General features: G+C 39.4%; 1 protein-coding gene across 1 annotated transcript; it reads left to right on the forward strand.

Annotated features, from left to right (window-relative positions):
• Positions 1-4395: 4395 nt before the first annotated feature.
• Positions 4396-18497, forward strand: LOC114634036 (ankyrin repeat domain-containing protein 26-like; the record flags this gene model as incomplete). Its single annotated transcript, XM_028782651.1, has 4 exons — positions 4396-4646; positions 16457-16571; positions 16724-16897; positions 18391-18497. Coding segments are annotated over exons 1-4 (647 nt in total), but the record flags the coding sequence as incomplete, so codon positions are not given.
• Between the last annotated feature and the right edge of the window lie 905 nt (positions 18498-19402).

Genomic DNA, 19402 nt, shown 5'->3' on the forward strand with positions numbered 1-19402 from the left:
GAATGAATGACCTCTTTTGCAGTTGTTTGTCAGGGAAGTCTCGAAGACCTCCAACCACTACAATACTATAAAATATCCTGGAGTAACTCTAACCAAGCAGGTGAAAGGTCTGTGTGACAAGATCTTCATGTCTCTGAAGAAGGAAACTGAAGAAGACCTCGGAAGATAGATTTCTTGTGGTCATGGATCAGTAGGATTAACATAGCCGTAGGACGGCCATCTTGCCAAAAGCAATCTACAGATTCAATGCAATCCCCATCAAAATTCCAACTCAATTCTTTACAGAGATAGAAAGAGTAATTCTCAAATTTATTTAGAACATCAAAAAACCCAGGATAGTGAAAACTAATTCTCAATAACAGAGAACTTCCAGGGGAATCACCATTCTTGACCTCAAGCTCTACAACAGAACATTAGTGATAAAAACCACGTGGTATTGGTACAGAGACAGGCAGGTAGAGCAATGGAATAAAATTAAAGCCACACACCTATGGTCACCTGATCATTGACAAAGAAGCCAAATTCATCTAGTGGAAAAAAGACAGCATATTTAACAAATGGTGCTGGCTTAAGTGGCAGTCAGCATGAAGAAGAATGCAAGTAGATCTGTTCTTATCTCCTTGTACAAAACTCAATTCCAAGTGGGCCAAGGACCTTCACATAAAAACAGATACACTGAATCTAATAGAAGAGAAAGTAGGAAAGAGCCTCGAACACATCAGCACAGGAGAAAATCTCCTGAACAAAACACCATTGGCTCAGACTCTAAAATCAAATATAGACAAATGAGATCTCACAAAATTGAAAAGCTTCTGTAAGGCAAAGGACATTGTCATCAGGACAAAATGGCAATATATAGATTGTGAAAAGATCTTTACTAATTCTGTATCTGATAGAGGGCTATTAACCATTATATACAAAGAACTCAAGAAGGTAGGCTCCAGAGAACCAAATAACTGTATTAAAAATGGGGTACAGAGCAAAACAGAATTCTCAACTGAAGAATATTGAATGGCCAAGAAGCACCTAAGGAAATGTTCAACATCCTTAGTCATCAGGGAAATGCAAATCAAAATGACCCTGAGGTTCTATGTCATACCAGTCAGAATGGTTAAAATAAAAAACTCAGGTGACAGTAGATGCTGGTGAGGATGTGGAGAAAGAGGAACATGTCTCCCTTGCTAGTAGGATTGCAAGATGGTACAACCACTCTGGAAATCAGTCTGGTAGTTCCTCAGAAAATTGTACATAGTACTACCTGAGAACCCATCTACACCACTCCTGGGTGTATACGCAAAAGATGCTCCAACATATAGCAAGGACTCATACTTTTCACTGTAATCATAGTAACCTTATTTATAACAGCCAGAAGCTGGAAATAACCCAGATGTCCCTCAATAGAGGAATGGATACAGAAATTGTGGTACATTTACACAATGGAGTACTACTCAACTATTGTAAGCAATGACTTCATGAAATTCACAGGCAAATCAATGGAACTAGAAAATATCATCCTGGGTGTGGTAACCCAGTCATAATAGAACATACATGGTATGTACTCACTGATAAGTGGATATTAAGCAAAAAGCTCAGAATACCCATGATACAACTTATAGATCATGTGAAGCTCAAGAAGAAGGAAGCCCAAAGTGTGGATGGTTCAGTTTTACTTAGAAGGGGAAACAGAATCATCACAGGAGGTAGGAGGGAGGGAGTTGAGAGGGAGAGAGAAGGAAAAGGGAAAAAGAGGGGCAGGACCAGTTGTGGGAGGAGACAGAGGAGATGTACAGAGGGTCAGGAAATTGAACAGAGGTGTGTAGTTGTGGGGGATGGGGAACTGGGGGTAGCTACCAGAAAGTCCAAGATGCCAGGAAAGCAAGAGGCTCCTAGGACACAATGGGGATGACATTAGCTGAAATACCCAACAGAGGGGGAGAGAACTTGTAGAGACCATACCCAGAGGTTAGGCACAGTCTCTGGTTGAGGGGTGGGGCTACTCACCCTTCTTAAAAATGTTAATCCAAAATTGCTCTTGTCTAAACAAAATACAGGGACAAAGAGTGGAGCAGAGACTGAATGAAAAGCCATCCAGAGACTGCCCCAACTGGGGATTCATCCCATATGCAGACACCACACCCAGATACTATTGCTGATGCCAAGAAGTGGTTGGTGGCAGGAGCCTGAAATAGCTGTCTCCTGAGAGACTCTGCCAGAACCTGACAAATACAGATGCAGATGCTTGTAGCTAACCAATGGAGTGAGCACAGGGACCCCAATGGAGGAATTAGTAGGACTGAAGGAGCTGAAGGGGATTCATCCCATATGACCCCAATGGAAGAGTTAGGGGAAGTTCTGAAGGAGCTGAAGGGGTTTGCAATCCCTTAGGAAGAGCAACACTGTCAACTAACTGGACCCCTCAGAGTGGCCAGGGACTAAACCAGCAACCAAAAGTATACATGAGAGGGTCCATGGCTCCTGATACTACTTAGCCGAGGATTGCCTTATCTGGAATCGATGGGAGGGGAGGTGCTTGGTCCTGTGGAGGCTTGTTGCTCCAGCAAAGGGAGATGCTAGATGCTAGAGGGATGAGACAGGAGTGAGTAGGTGGGTGGGACACCCTATTAGAGACAAAGGTGAGAGGGGATTGGATAGCAGGTTTTCAAAGGGGATACCAGAAAGTGGGACAATATTTGAAATGTAAATAAATAAAATAATAAATTAAAAAATAGATCTCATTCATTATTATTATTTTTGTAAATTGTTTACATCTTGCTTGTTGCCTACTTCCCAGACACCCCCTTCCACAATCCTTCCCCTATTCCACCTCCCCTTCTCTTCTGGGTGGTTGGGGGCCTCCTTATTATCCCCCTACCCAAGCATATCAAGTCTCTTGAGGCCAGGCACATCCTTACCCACTGAGGCCAACAAAGCAGCCCAGGTAGAAGAACATATCCCAAGTGCAGGCAACAGCTGTTGGAATAGCCCTTTCTCCAGTTGTCTGAAATGCACATGAAGGCCTAGCTTTACATCTGCTACACATTTCTGGGATAGCCTAGGTTCAGCCCATGTATGTTTCGGTTCCGTCTCTGAGAGCCCCAAAGATCCAGGTCAGTTGATACTGTTGGTCTTCCCATGGAGTTCATAACCCCTTAGGTGCTAAAATCCTTCCTCCCATTCTTCCTTAAGAGTCCCCAAACTCCATTCACTGTGCCTGTGGGTTTCCACATTTGTCTTAGCTGCTGGGTGGAGCCTCTCAGAAGACAGTCATGCTAGGATCTCATCTGCAAGTACAACAGAGTATCATTAATAGTGTCAGGGATTCATGCTCACCAATGGCATGGGAATGTCACTTGAGATTTTAAACTTAGCCATGTTATTGGTTGTAAGATGGAATATCTGAGTCGTTTTGATTTGCAATTCCCCAGTGACTAAGGACATTAAATGTTCCTACCTCAAGCAGACACATCCAACAGCATAGATACAGTGAAGGAAAGATTGCTCCAAAGGGCAGAAAAAAGACTGGATGGCCTCTCATTTATCAGGCTAAGTGGTACTTGTTTCTGCTGAAAAAAAGTTGCAAATATGGCTGGGTGTGGTGGTACATATTGTTAATCCTGGCATATGGGAGGTGGAGGCAGGCAGATTTCTTTGATTTCTGGGCCAGCCTGGTCTAGGAAGTGAGCCCATCCAGCTTTCTGTTAGTGAAAGCCCATATTGGAATCAAAAATACCTCTCCAAATCAACAACAAAAACCAACAAAAACAAAACTGACAAATCCCAAAACCAAACCAAACCAACTAAACAAACAAACCCAAAACCAAAAATAATGTCACTGCGTTTGTAGTCACCAAAGTCATATTCCTTGCCTAATGGCTCCTGCTAAATCCCCATGGACAACAGAGGGGACACAGTGGCTTTTTTTTGCCTTGAGAAGGAAGCCAAAGAAAGGTCAGCTTGCCTGACAGGTTTTTAGGAAACCGGTCCTGGAGACTAAACCAATGCAGGCTCCAGCAGGCTCCAGCAGTCCCCAGCAAATGTGTGGTTTCTCAGATCTAAGGCTAGACTGAGCTAATAATTCAGTTTCCCAGATCAGGCCATGAGCATAAACAGCAAGCATGCCGAGAACTCCTATCATAGTAGTTTGATCCAGGCGTTCCAATTGGTCGGAGTGCGCATGCCTGTGTTTTGAGGCGTTGCTTGGCAACAGTGGGATAGACTTCAGTTGACAGGAGTACCTGTACTGCATGGACTCTATCCTACTGAGCTTGCTTGTGGGTGCTTTGTCGTGGTGGTGGTGGTGACAAAACTCACAGTCTGTTGGTTGAGGGTGGCCAACAACCAAGGGGGAGGGGCAGGGGAGGGTGACTTGGGGTGGGTGGGTGGGGAAGCTCCACCATGAAGAAGTTCTTTGGCAACTGGAATCAAAGGCATTCTTCCTCTGGCCCCTCCACCAGCCAGAAGGAGTCCTTCCTGGGCCCTGATGGGCAGTCCTGGGATTCTATTGCCCTCCATTCCTTCAGAAAGCTTAAAAGCTACAAAGCTTTTGGAAAGATCCACAAGGCTGCGAGCCGGGGTGCTGTTGCCATGGTTCAGAGCAGACTCATACTTGCAAAAAATGGCGTCAATGACCGAGACAGGAATGACAGGTAACTGGGACTAGGAGTCAGGGCCAAGGCACAGTTTGGGAGTCGTGTGGAGAAAGATGTGTCAGCTTTCCTAAGTAGCCCAGAAAACTAGAGCGAGGAGGGAACTGCCAATGCCTTTAGTCCTGGTGACTAGTATGTTGACCTTTGTCTTTAAGATGTCTTGGGACAAAGGTGGTAATCTCTGTGCTTGGCAGTTATTCTACTGTTCCGTGAAGGCGGGGGTGGGGGCGCTGCTGACCTAGAACTGTTTACCACTCAACTCCCTTGAGTCTTGAATTTCTTTATGTTTTGATATCCAGTCCCCCTCTTTTCTGTGATTGTCTGATGTACCTGTTTCTCTCCCAGGCTCTATAGTACGTTGGTATGTTCATGCTCATGTCATTAAATTTCATTCCTTCAGTGCCCCAAAGTAACTCACTTAATAGTAATAACCACTCTTTCAATTTGGTGTCTGAGTTCACCTACGGGAAGTATACAGAGAATCAACGTGAACTCCTGCAATGCAAACATTCATCTTTGGAGTCATTTTCAAAGGCTATCTGTAGCTGAATTCCAGCCTTCTGGAAACTGTGGTCTTATCATGCAGCCCAGGGCAGAAATTCAGGACCATATGGTTTATCTTTTGGAAGGCTTAGCTCCCCTTGGCCTGTGAAGAGCCCCTTCACTCCTTGATATTCCTTTGTGTTTTTCATCATCTGCAAACTGTACTGTAGCTTTGGTTTTCCCTCAGCTGTTTTGTGTAGGGTGGGTTGTTACCTTTATTTTTCTCAATCTGTATATCCCAAAAATTCATATCCAATATATCATCCTTGTTAGATGGCACCTTAATTTTTTCTTTATCTGTGAATTCTGCCATGAACATATGGAGAAGTATTATTATACATTTATTGGTAATAAAATATTTCTCATGACATGCAAGTTCATGACTATTTTTCACATAATTATTGTATACTATTTGTACTGTATATTAATATATTCTAATAGCAGTTAATGCCTTTAGAAATAAAGAATAGTTCTTAATGCAAAACTGAAAGTTTATTATGCAGTCATATTATTATATACTTACAGGTTTGTTACACATAAATGATCAGACGTCATCGTTTTAGTTGAAGTTTTCTGAAGTAAGACATTGAATATGTTTATCTCAAATACAGGTTTTCTTTCCATTTATACAAGTTTTCCTTCAAGAGGTATAATGACTGCACTCATAATAGCGAGAAGGAAAAAGGACTCCAAACTGAAAATCTGTCTTAAATATGCTCATTACTTTTGTCAACCTTCAAAAGAAAGCTTTTTAAAGCTGAGATACACGAATCATATATAGTGCCTTATCCTAGAACAGGAAGAAGGCAAAAGCTTAGATTAGAGATAAGTTTAAGGAAAAAATCAGAGACATTCACAGAAAAAGCAAAAGTGGCTCCCTGAAATCAGGAAAATATAAATATGGGCACAAGAGAATAGATATGAGCTTTATAAAGTTGTGTGCATTTGCATGTTGGAAAATTTTGGACAGGATGATCATTTACCTCTCGTTATGCTCGATAAACACCAGGTGATTATATAAGTCCATATATGAATACCAGCAGTTTGAAAATTCAATTGACATACTCTGTGACGACTTCATTCTTTTTTAGAGAGTCTGCATAATGCTCTATATATTTTTCACTGGCCATTGTCATATTTATATCTCTGGTACATTTTGTATTTTATCTTGAACATCAGGTACTTATCATAAAACTTTTTAAGGGTCTTTTAACTATTGCCATGGCTTCATTTCTGTTACTGTGATCAAACACTCTGACAAAGCAACATACTGGAGGAAAGGGGGTATTTGGCTTACAGTTCTAGGTTGTAGTTCATCATAGTGGGGAAATCAGAGTCAGGATCTGCTCACACCACATCCACAGACAAGAAAGGAATGAAACAAAAGTAAGCTGTTTGCTCACAGTTAGCTCTCATTACTCAGCCTATGGAACATTGGTACCCATAGTGTGTCCTTCTACAGCTAACAAGAAAATACCCTACAGACATGCCCACAGCAAACCTGATGTACAGAATTCCTCAGTTAAGGCTCTGGTTCTAGGTGATTTTAAGCTGTGGCAAGTTGTCATTTAAGACAATTCAACATAGCTTCCTGGGTGTTGAAATACGTTTGTTTCAATAAATGAAATAACAAATGACCCATATTGTAACTATTTAAATGAAAAACTTTCCGTAACTGTGGGCCTTGATTTGAAGATAATAAAGTAGAGACTTAAAGATTAGCTAACATTATTAATCCAGAACATACATAGGCACACCTGTACATACACACACACACACACACACACACACACACACACACACACAAAGTACACACACCTACACACATTAACACAAGAAATACACAAACACTCCCCACATGCATACATGCACACACACATACACACTGTACACATGCACACACATACACCATACACACACTCATACACAAACATACACACACACACATACACACACATGAAAATGACAGCAGTCTAGAAAATAAAACTATTGAACATACAAATGCAAATGCAGAGGTTTTGCACTTAACTTCATGGACCCATTTGTTGATGCAGTTTTCTTACATTAGGGGAAGAGAATGATTATTGACAGTATGTTGCTTTATACCTCCTATCGCCTGCTGATAAAATAAGTATAAGTGCAATCTCACCCATTTCTTGATTTATGAGTTGTGAGTTATAATTATAAAATCATTAATTAAATTTATCAGAATCCTCTCAATTATTAAGTATAAAATACTGAACTCCTCAACTTTATTTATTCTTTTTACACAGTAGTTCACCAAATACACATTGGTTCTCTATTTTGTAGGTATCACATTTATTCTATGGCCTGTAAATGCCTCTCACCCTGTCCAGATTTTCTGCCCTGTGTAGAAAGTTTAGAGAAATAGGCCTCAAGTCTAATTGAACTTCTGCCTCTTTCCTTCCAATTAACAATATTTCCGAAACTAGGGAATTATAAAGAGTAGCTATTTTGAAAAATTATAGCAGTATCAAAAACTCCTATTCATTGACCATTGAAACCTCTCATTTCTGGACACTGTATACATTTAAGTAATGACTAAAATGATCCATACTTTCTCATTTGAGTCCTAGTTTTTCTTTTGCTAAAGATTTATAAGTCAAAGTGTTATTTTTCAGATACAATTTGCTATTATCGTATTCTCTTTACCTATAGCAAGGCTGTGTCTCAAAGCAAAAATACCCAAGTATCTAAATACTGAGCAGTTTCATGGCAGAAACTGCTCTAAATGCTTTGCACGTGTGTTTGAGTAATCCCACTATGTCACATGAGATGAACATATTTTGATCCCCATTTTATGACTGAGGGGTTTAGGTATGGAGAGAATAGTACAATATCTAGCAACAGAGTTTAAGGCAAGCTTTGGATCCCAATTGAGGTAAGTTCTAATTCAGAAAGGTTGCTTTGAACAAGTGTGCTGGCTAGTTTTAGATCAATCTGACACAAACTAAAGTCATCTGAGAGGAGGGAACCTCAACTAAAAAAGAATGTCTCCATAAGACATGGCCATAGGCAATTCTATATTGCAGTTTCTTAATCGGTGATTGATGGTGAAGGCCCAAACCCATTGTTGGTGGTGCCATCCCTGGGCTTGTGGTTCTGGGTTCCATAAGAAAGATGAGGAACAAGCTAGTAAGCAACACTCCTCCATGACCTGCATGACCAGCTCTTGCCTGCAGGCTCCTTCCTTCCCTGTTTGACTTCCTGCCTTCATTGCTTTTAGAGATGAACTGTTATCTGGAACTGTGCGTGAAATATTCCAATTCATCTCAAGTTGCTTTAGTCATGGTCTTCCATTACAGCAAAAGAAATCCTAAGTAAGACAATGTGGTACAATCATAGTGGGGAATTGCCATGGCAGAGTTGACCATATTTTTTAGGAGGATGGCAGAATGATTTTGGAATATTGTGTAAGAAAAGCAATTGAATGTTCAATGCTTGGTGAGCTGTTCTATAGGAGCTTGGAAGATAAGAACGTTGAGGGTAATGCAGTGGATGGAGGTCTGGCTTGGAAGCCTCAGAGGGATGTTTAAAGATGCTATCAGGGCCATTTCTTGTTTCCCTCCCCTGGTGTCTTTGATTATGTTGTTGCATTGCAGCAATGGAAACCTAAGACAGCTGGCATTCAGCTCCGTAGTACCATACTTGCCTCCTGTGCAGGAATGTATGTGCCATGTTTTCAACACTGCAAGTAAAAAAAAAAAAATCTCTGAATTGGTTGCCCTAACTTAATGAATTGTGTGCTAAGAGCTGATATATATTGTCTCTACATCAAAAGAAAATTAATTACATGCTAATAATATTTACAATTACATGAATAATCATGTGGTTTTGACTTTGTTTTGTAAAAATATTTTTATTGGATATTTTATTTATTTACATTTCAGATGCCATCCCCTTTCCCCCTTTCCCCTCCCTAGAAAACCCCTACCCCATCCCCCTCCTCCAATTTGCTTTTATACCATTTTAATTACATGCAAGTATTAAGGTCAGTTCTAGGTTGAGGAACTAGCAATACAATAGATGCAAATAGTCAAGGAACAAGCAAGACAATAAAGATAAATAGTCAAAGAAAAAGCAAAGCAATAAACAAAGTTCTGTGAAGAATCCTGTGATCACTGTTTCTAAGGGCTTATCTGGATGATGAAAATATCTGAGCCTACTTCCCTGTCCTAGCCCAAAGTCATTTTCATGTCTTAAACCTACCTCCTTGTTCTAGCCTAATATTTAGATTCCTGCCTGAAATTAATTCTTTGTTCTAGCCTAATATTTAGATTCCTGCCTGAAATTACTTCTTTGTTCTAGCCTAATGTCAGATTCCTGCCTGAAGCTCACTTCATTGTCCTTGGCCAATGTCATATTCCTGCCAAGCAGCCCAACTTCTCTTTTTGATTCTCTGTTCCATGAGGTCTACAAACTTGAGGAAAGTTAGCTTTTCCCATTAAGGGTATAGGTAAGCAAAGGTGAGTCAGGAACATATGTCCAATACAGCTTCCCCGTCACCATCATCAGGGCACTCAGCAGGCTCACAGGCCAGCATCATTCTTTGTCTAGACATCAGCATGTCTCATCCGTTGCTCTAGCAGCCACCCTGCTCCTTCAGCTTCCTGAAGAAAAGCCACAAACATGCCCTCTTCCCCATATTAAATATCTGATCAGGATCATGCCGTATGCCAGTAAGTGGATCCTTCCCTTTCACCTAGGCATAAGTATGCCTAGTTGTAGAGCGCCATAGACACTCAGCAGAAAGTTCCTTGGCATCCAAATTTTTAAAAAAATTTAAAATAAAAAGAACAAGATTTAAATAAATTTGTGGTGTAGGGGGATAGACGTCCCCCTTTTTATTTTATGAAGATATTGTTTTAAAGTCCCATGGGCCCCTTCCACAGTCCCTTGTCCTGGATAATTATAAGGTATCCCAGTAGTATGGGTAATCTTAAATTGCTTTCAAAAGCCTCAATTGCTCTACTGCAATAACCAGTTCCATTATCAGTTTTTTTTTATCATTGGATACTTTATTTATCTACATTTCAGATGCTATCCCCATTCGCCCTGCCCCAGAAACTCCTTATCCCATTCTCCCTTCTCCTATTTTTATGAGGGTGTTCCGCCTGTCATCCACACACTCCCACCTCCACATCCTCTAATTCCCCCCTCACTGGGGCATCCAGCCTTCAATTGACCAAGGACCTCCTCTCCCACTGATGCCCAAAAAGGCCATCCTCCACTACATATACAGCTGGAGCCATGGGTCCATCCATGTGTGTTCCCATGCTAGCTGTTTAGACCCTGGGAGCCCTGGTTGGTTGGTATTGTCGCTCTCCTAATGGGGCTGCAAGCCCCTTCAACTCCTTCAGTTTTCTCTCTAACTCCTCCATTGGGGACCCTGTAATCAGTTCAATGGTTATATACTAGTATCTGCCTCTGTATATCAGGAGACAGGTTTATCAGGCTCCTGCCAGCATGCACTTCCTGACATCCACAACAGTGTTTGTATTTGTTGAGTACACCTGGGATGGCTCCCCAGGTGGGGCACTATCTGGACGGTCCCTCTTCCAGTTTCTGCTCAACATATTATCTCCATATTTCCTCCAGTGAGTATTTTATTACTCCTTCTAAGAAGGACCAAAGCACTCATACTTTGATATTTCTTCTTCATGGGCTTCATGTGGTCTGTGAGTTATGTCTTGGGTATTGTGAGCTTTTGGGCTATTGTCCCACTTAGCAATGTGTGCATACCATCTGTGTTCTTTTGTGACTGGGTTACCTCACTCAGGATGATATTTTCTTGTTCCATCATTTGCCTAAGAATTTCATGAATTCATTGTTTTTAATAGCTGAGTAGTAATCCATTGTGTAAATGTACCACATTCTCTGTATCTATTCCTCTATTGAAGGACATCTGGGTTCTTTCTTATTATAAATAAGGTTGCTATGAACATGTGTGTTTGTCATAAGTTGGAGAGTCTTTTGGGTATATGCCCAGGAGTGGTATCGCTGGGTCCTCAGATAATACTATGTCTAATTTTCTGATGAACTGCCAGACTGATTTCCATAGTGGTTGTACCAGCTTACAATCCCACCAACAGTGGAGGAGTGTTCCTCATTCTCCACGTCCTCGCCAGCATGTACTGTCATCTGAGGCTTTAATCTTAGCCATTCTAACTGGTATGAGGTGGAATCTCAGGGTTGTTTTGATTTGCATTTCCCTGATTACTAAAGACGTTGAACGTTTCTTTAGGTGCTTCTTGGCCATTCAATATTCCTCCATTGAAAACTTTTTGTTGAGCTTTGTACCCCATTTTTTAATAAGATTATTTGATTGTCTGGAGTCTAATTTCTTGAGGTTTTTGGATATTTTGGATATTGGCCCTCTATCAGATGTAGGATTGTTAAAGATTTTTACCTAATCTGTTGGTTGCTGTTTTGTCCTATTGACAGTGTCCTTTGCCTTACAGAAGCTTTGCAATTTTATGAGGCCCCATTTGTCAATTCTTGATCTTAGACCATAAGCCATTGATGTCCTGTTCAGGAACTTTTCCCCTGTGTCCATGTGTTCGAGGCTTTTCCCCACTTTCTCTTCTATTAGTTTCAGTGTGTCTGGTTTTATGTGGAGGTTCTTGATCTACTTGGACTTGAGTTTTGTACAAGGAGATAAGAATGGATCAATTTTCATTTTTCTACATGCTGATCGCCAGATGAACCAGTACCATTTGTTGAAAATGCTGTCTTATCCATCAGATAGTTTTAGCTCCTTTGTCAAAGATCAAATGACCATAGGTGTGTGGGTTCATTTCAGGCTCTATAGTTCTATTCCATTGATCTTCCTGCCTGACTCTGTCCCAATACCATGCAGTTTTTAATCACTATTGCTCTGTAGTACAGCTTGAGGTCAGAAATGGTGATTCCTCCAGAAGTTCTTTTATTGTTGAGAATAGTTCTCGCTATCCTAGGTTTTTTGTTATTCCAAATGAATTTGAGACTTGCTCTTTCTAATGCTGTGAAAAACGTAGTTGGAATTTTGATGTGGATTGCATTGTATCTGCAGGTTGCTCTCAGCAAGATCACCTTTTTTTTTTTTACTACATTAATCCTGCCAATCCATGAGCATGGGAGATCTTTCCATCTTCTGAGATCTTCAGTTACTTTCTTCAGAGACTTGAAGTTCTGTCATACAGGTCTTTCACTTGCTTGGTTAGATTCACACCAAGGTATTTTATATTATTTGTGACTATTGTGAAGGGTGTCATTTCCCTAATTTCTCTCTTAGCCTGCTTATCCTTCAAGTAAAGGAAGGCTACTGATTTTTTGGAATAAATTTTATATCCAGCCACTTTGCTGAAGTTGTTTATCAGGTTTAGGAGTTCTCTGGTGGAAGATTTGGGGTTACTTAAGTATACTATCATATCATCTGCAAATAGTGATATTTTGACTTCTTCCTTTCCAATTTGTATCCCTTTTATCTCCTTTTGTTGTCTAATTGCTCTGGGTAGGATTTCAAGTACTACATTGAATAGGTAGGGAGAGAGTGGGCAGCCCTGTTTAGTGCTTGATTTTAGTGGAATTGCTTCACGTTTCTCTCCATTTAGTTTGATGTTGACTATTGGCTTACTGTATATTGCATTTACTATGTTTTGGTGTGGGCCTTGAATTCCTGTACTTTCTAAAATTTTTTACCATGAAGGGGGTGTTGAATTTTGTCAAATGCTTTCTCAGCATCTAGTGAGATGATCATGCAGTTTTTTTCTTGGAGTTTGTTTATACAGTGAATTATGTTGATGGATTTCTGAATATTGAATATCTAATATTGAACCATTCTCAAATTCCTGCCTACTTGATTATGGTGGATGATAGTTTTGATGTGTTCTTGGATTCAGTTTGTGAGAATTTTGAGTATTTTTGCATCAATATTCATAAGGGATATTGGTCTGAAGTTCTCTTTCATTGTTGGGTCTTTGTGTGGTTTAGGTATGAGCGTAATTGTGGCTTCATAGAACGAATTGGGTAGTGTTTCTTCTGTTTCTATTTTGTGGAATAGTTTATAGAGAATTGGTCTTAGGTCTTCTTGGAAGGTCAGATAGAATTCTGCACTAAAACCATCTGGTCCTGGGCTTTTTTTGGTAGGTAGACTTTTAATGACTGCTGTCATTGCTTTAGGGGTTATAGGACTATTTAGATGGTTTATCTGATCCTGACTTAACTTTGGTACCTGGTGTCTGTTTAGGAAATTGTCCATTTCATTCAGATTTTCCAGTGTCACTGAGTATAGGTTTTGGTAGTAGGATCTGATGATTTTTTGGATTTCCTCAGTTTCTGTTGTTATGTCTCCCTTTTCATTTCTGATTTTATTAATCTGGATACTGTCTCTGTGCCCTTTGGTTAGTCTGGTTAAGGGTTTATCTTTCTTGTTGATTTTCTCAAAGAATCAGCTCCTGGTTTTGTTGATTCTTTGTATAGTTCTTTCTGTTTCTACTTGGTTCATTTCAGTCCTGAGTTTGGTTATTTCCTGCTGTCTACTCTTCTTGGGTGTTTTTGCTTCTTTTTGTTTTAGAGCTTTCAGGTGTGCTGTCAAGCTGCTAGTGTGTGCTCTCTCCAGTTTCTTTTTGTAGGCACTTAGAGCTATGAGTTTTCCTCTTAGCACTGCTTTCATTGTGTTCCACAAGTTTTGGTATGATATGTCTTCATTTTCATTAAATTATAAATGTCTTTAATTTCTTTATTTCTTAGCAGAGCAAATTATCATTAAGTATAGCGTTGTTCATTTTCCAGGTGTATGTGGGCTTTCCATTGATTTTATCATTATTCAAGACCAGCCTTAGTCTGTGGTGATCTGATAGGATGCATGGGATTATTTCAATCTTCTTGTGTCTGTTGAGGCCTGTTTTGTGACCAGTTATATGGAGAATATTGGAGAAGGTACCATAAAGTTCTGAGAAGAAGGTATATTCATTTGTTTTTGTATGAAATGTTCTATAAACATCTGCTAAATCCATTTGGTTCATAACTTCTGTTAATTTCACTGTGTCTGTCTCTGTTTAGTTTCCGTTTCCATAATCTGTCCATTGCTGAGAGTGGGGTACTGAAGTCTCCCACTATTATTGTGTGAGATGCAATGTGTGTTTTGAGCTTTAGTAAAGTTTCTTTTATGTATGTGGGTGCCCTTGCATTTGGAGCATAGATGTTCAGAATTGAGAGTTCATCTTGATTGATCTTTCCTTTAATGAGTATCAAGTGTTCATCCTTATCTTTCTTGATAACTTTTGTTTGAATGTCAATTTTTCGATTTTATTCCATATTAGAATGGCTACTCAAGCATGTTTTTTTTGGGACCATTTGTTTGGAAAATTGTTTTCCAGCTTTTAATTCTGAGGTAGTGTCTGATTTTGTTACTCAGGTGCATTTCCTGTATGAAGCAAAATGTTGGATACTGCTTTCGTATCCAGTCTCTTAGTCTACTGTGTCTTTTTATTGGGGGAATTGAGTCCATTGATGTTACGGGATACTAAGGAAAAGAGATTGTTGCTTCCTGTTTTTTTTATTTTTTATTTTTATTTTATTTTATTTATTTTTTTGTTGTTGTTATTAGAAGTGGAGTTATGTTTGTGTGGCTATTTTCTTTTGAGTTTGTTGGAAGAACATTACTTTTTTGCATGTTCTAGAATATAATTTCCCTCCTTGTATTGGAGGTTTCCCTCTATTATCCTTTGTAGGGCTGGATTTGTGGGAATATATTGTGTAAATTTATTTTGTCATGGAATATCTTGGTTTATCCATCTATGGTAATTGAGAGTTTTGCTGATCATAGTAGCCTGGGCTGGCATTTGTCTTCTCTTAGGGTCTGTATGACATCTGTCCAAAATCTTCTGGTGAGAAGTCTGGTGTAGCCAGGCAGTGGTGGCACATGCCTTTAATCCCAGCACTTGGGAGGCAGAGGCAGGCAGATTTCTGAATTTGAGGCCTGCCTGGTCTACAGAGTGAGTTCAGGACAGCCAGGGCTATAAGAAAAACCCTGTCTTGAAAAACCAAAAAAAAAAAAAAAAGTCTGGTGTAATTCTGATAGGTCTGCCTTTATAAGTTACTTGACCTTTTTTCCTTATGGCTTTTAATATTCTTTCTTTGTGCATTTGGTGTTTTGATTATTATGTGACAGGACAGGAGGAATTTCTTTTCTAGTCTAGTCTATTTGGAATTCTGTAGGCTTTTTCATGTTCATAGGCATCTCTTTTTTTTAGGTTAGGAAAGTTTTCTTCTCTAATTTTGTTGAAGATATTTATTGGCCCTTTTAGTTGCAAATCTTCCCTCTCTTCTATACCTATTGTCCTTAGGTTTGGTCTTCTCATTGTGTCCTGGATTTCCTGGGTGTTTTGGGTTAGGAGTTTTTGCATTTTGTGTTTTCTATAATTGTTGTGTCAAGGTTTTTTATGGTATCTTCTGCACCTGAGATTCTGTCTCTTATCTCTTGTATTCTGTTGGTGATACTTGCATCCATGACTCCTGATTTCTTTCCTAGGTTTTCTATCTCCTGGGTAGTCTTCCTTTGTGATTTCTTTATTGTTTCTCCTTCAATATTTATATCCTAGATGGGTTTGTTCAATCCTTCACCTGTTTGGATGTGTTTTCTTGTAATTCTTTAAGGGATTTTTGTGTTTCCTCTTTAAGGGCTTCTACCTGTTTACCTGTGTTTTCCTCTATTTCTTTGAGGGAGTTATTTAGATTCTTCTTAAAGTCTTCTATCATCGTCCTGAGAAGTTATTTTATATCTGAATCTTGCTTTTCCGGTGTCATGAGGTATTCAGGACTTGTTGTGGTGGGAGAACTAGGTTCTGATGATGCCAAGTAACCTCGATTTTTGTTGCTTATGTTCTTGCACTTGCCTTTTGCCACCTGGTTATCTCCAGTGCTACCTTCACTCACTGTCTCTGACTGGAGAAGTCTGTCCTGTTATCTTGCTTGTGTCAGAACTCCTCAGAGTCCAGCTGTCTCTGTGATCCTTTGATCCTGAGATCCTGTATAGCTCCTGGGAGTCGGGTTGCTTCTGAGATCCTAAAATTCTGGTGTGCCCAGGCTTCTGATATCCTGTGGTCCTATTATCCTATGTTCCTGGGTGTGTTAGAGTTCTTGGGAGTCCAGCTTCCTCTGGATTTTGGGAAATGTGGTGCAGAGCTGGCGCCTTATGATCGCTCTGGGCACTGGTGCAGACCGGAAGGGTCATAAAAAGTTTTAAAATGTCTTCATTTTCACAGAACGATGTTGCACTATGCCTGTGCACATGGCCATCCCGTTGTAGTTGCCTTCCTTATACAGTGGAATTGTGACGTTGATCTCCGTGACAGTGACAACTGCACAGCACTAATTAAGGTAGATATCACCCAACAGTTTCAGTGTGACATGGATTTGATGGGAATTCTGGGAATAAACATGGTCTCAGCTAAATGCAAATGGTTAGTGAAATCCGTGAAATTTTTGTATTTCCCATCTTTCCTATTTATTTCTTGATTTAATACCCATAGGCTTCACAGTATGGGAATGGAGAATGTGCGCTCATTTTACTAGATCATGGTGCTGATCCAAATACCAAGGACAACCATGGGAACACTGCTCTGCACTATGCTGTTTGGCATAACAACGCCTCAATGGCAGAAATACTACTGGAACACCATGCCGACCTCAGTATAAGGAACAAGGTAGAGACCACACAGCCTTGATTTACAGATTATTTTCACTGCGTGTGCTTTAAATGACTTATTTGCATTGTTTAAAAGTATATTATTTGATAAGACTGTCTTGTGTAATTTATAATGATCTTACAAATGGTTTTTTTTATTTTAGTAGTTAGAGGTTGTCTTTTAAAACAATCTTCAGCCCTTAAGCAATCCTGTTCCCTTTGCATATCTGTAAGCTTGATGAAGTTAATTACAGGAGCGGGTGAAAGATTATTGCAAGGAAAAATATCATTTTGTTGAGCATTGTTCATTGAACAGGCTAGCAGTTCAGTTCCTATCTCTTTGTCTGCTCTTGTCTGTCTGTCTGCCTGTCTTCTTGTCTGCCTGTCTTCCTGTCTTCCTGTTTGCCTGTCTGCCTGTTTCTCTGTGTATCCCTGGTTTTCTGGTACTATGTCTCTGCTTCCCAAATGCTGGGACTAAAGTCATACATTGTTCCACATGCCGTCAGTTAGTGGTTTTCATTGTTCTAAAATGACCACATAGACAGTTATCAGACTTTGTATTGATAAATAGTTTCATTTGCATATCTGCTTTATATCTTGCTTAGGAATAACCTTAAGTGGTAACTAAAAATACTGGCCTAAAATTTTTTTAAGTAAATGTATATCAGAGACATTGAGAATTCTTAAAGACAAGAGATTCATTGTCCTGTAGGTGGAAAAAATCACACAGATTCATTGTTCGTTAGTTATCAGAGTACATTTGATGCCTGTATCATTTAGTTCACAACTTATGTCTCAGGGAACCATTTGCATGTCTGCCATGGGTTCCTAATAACACAAGTAGAATCTAAAGAGTTGCTTCCATACCTGTTGGGAATGTAGTTGTTTCTGTAATGCTGTCACTGAAGTTGTGTAGTTTTGCCCCTAAATCACCATGTAGAGAGGATTATGCATGTCAAGATATTTCTTCCATACTGGTCTTATATTCTCAGGATTATAACATTTTTCTAACAGATGAACATGGTGTTCACATGAGGCATAGTATTCTGGAAAAATAAATATAGTTTGTAATATGAAGGATTAAACCCTCTCCCAGAGATGCAATTTAACAATCATTACTCAAAGGAAATATTGGGAAATTTTCCACTATGGTTTAATGTTTGGGTTGTTAGAGGTAAAAAGGGCTCCATCCTTAAAGAAGCTTTGGTTTAGCAAAGAGCAATCACATGACTCAAATACCATAGTAATGTCAGGGAAAAAGCCAAGCTCAGGTGACTTTTCACCTTCAAATGAGTGTCAGGAGGGCAGGATTTGTAGGCAGCTCTCAGCAGGCAGGCAGAGGCTGTGCAAAGGGAAGAGCAAGTGCGAGAGCACTGTGGGGTGAGAAGGGCAAGGCTGTGGCTCACTGACTGACCCTCAGAAGAAGTGAGCTCCAGTAAGTCTTCCATGGGATTTTACATTATTTTGAGAGATATCAAGTTCTCAGAGTTATCAACTATTGTTTTTCTACAGGATACTTTTACACCATGCACTCTGGCTCAATTAAGAAACAATGAAAGCCTGGCAAAGTTTTTAATAGAAAAGAGAGACCAGATACTGAAACCAGATGAACTGAAGAGGTAAAGTTGCTAATTCTGTTATTTTTCTGTTTTTGTGATATTCTATAATGGGTACAGTCACTCATGTCTGATCCAATAAATTGATATGAAGACCAAATAAATATATTATTTAGGATATCAACACATAGTTTCAATAGATAGAGAAGGAATTATCCAAATTACAGAGTGTATACACAGATTCATGATTAATTTTCAATATGAGCCATAGGTTTTCATTCATAATCTGATTCTGTTTGTTGTTAATATTAGCTAGAGATTTTTAATATCAGAGTTTCTTTAAAGCATAGATTTGGAACTCTATATATTAGTATTTGATTTAAAATGAACATCATAAGAATTTTTATGTAAATATGTTATATTCATTCCCTTTTTAAATGCCATATTAAATAAAAGTACGAGGGCTCTATCCTTTTTTCTCCTCAGTTTTCTGTTTTCTTCAAAGTTTTTTTTCAATCTTTGTTTGAAGGCAAGTACCTAACATTCTCAACATTTATGAACTTGAGAAATGGGGATTGCCTTAAGATTTTTGTCAGCCTGAATTAGTACTTGGACAGGTTCAGACAGGGATACATAGAAAACCCAAGTCTATCTTTACACTTAACATACACACAGACACAGACACAGACACACAGACACACACACACACGCACACACACAAAGAGAGATGTCTGTGGGAGGGAGAGTGAGAGAGGTATCTTGCTGGTAATTGTGCCTATCTTCATTTTAAATGTGAAAACCATTAGGTAAACATAGGGAAAAATCAGCAGGATTTTGCTTCTCTGTCACATTTTTCACTATATTGTACACAATAAAAGATTCTAGTGTTTGTTAGTTCATATGGACCTGAAAAGCTAGGACCTGTTTGGAAAAGCAGAATGCAGGTTGTAATTTTCAAGTTTTTTTAC

The sequence above is a fragment of the Grammomys surdaster genome, unplaced genomic scaffold, assembly GCF_004785775.1.
Source record: "Grammomys surdaster isolate TR1022 unplaced genomic scaffold, NIH_TR_1.0 834, whole genome shotgun sequence".
NCBI lineage: Eukaryota > Metazoa > Chordata > Mammalia > Rodentia > Muridae > Grammomys > Grammomys surdaster.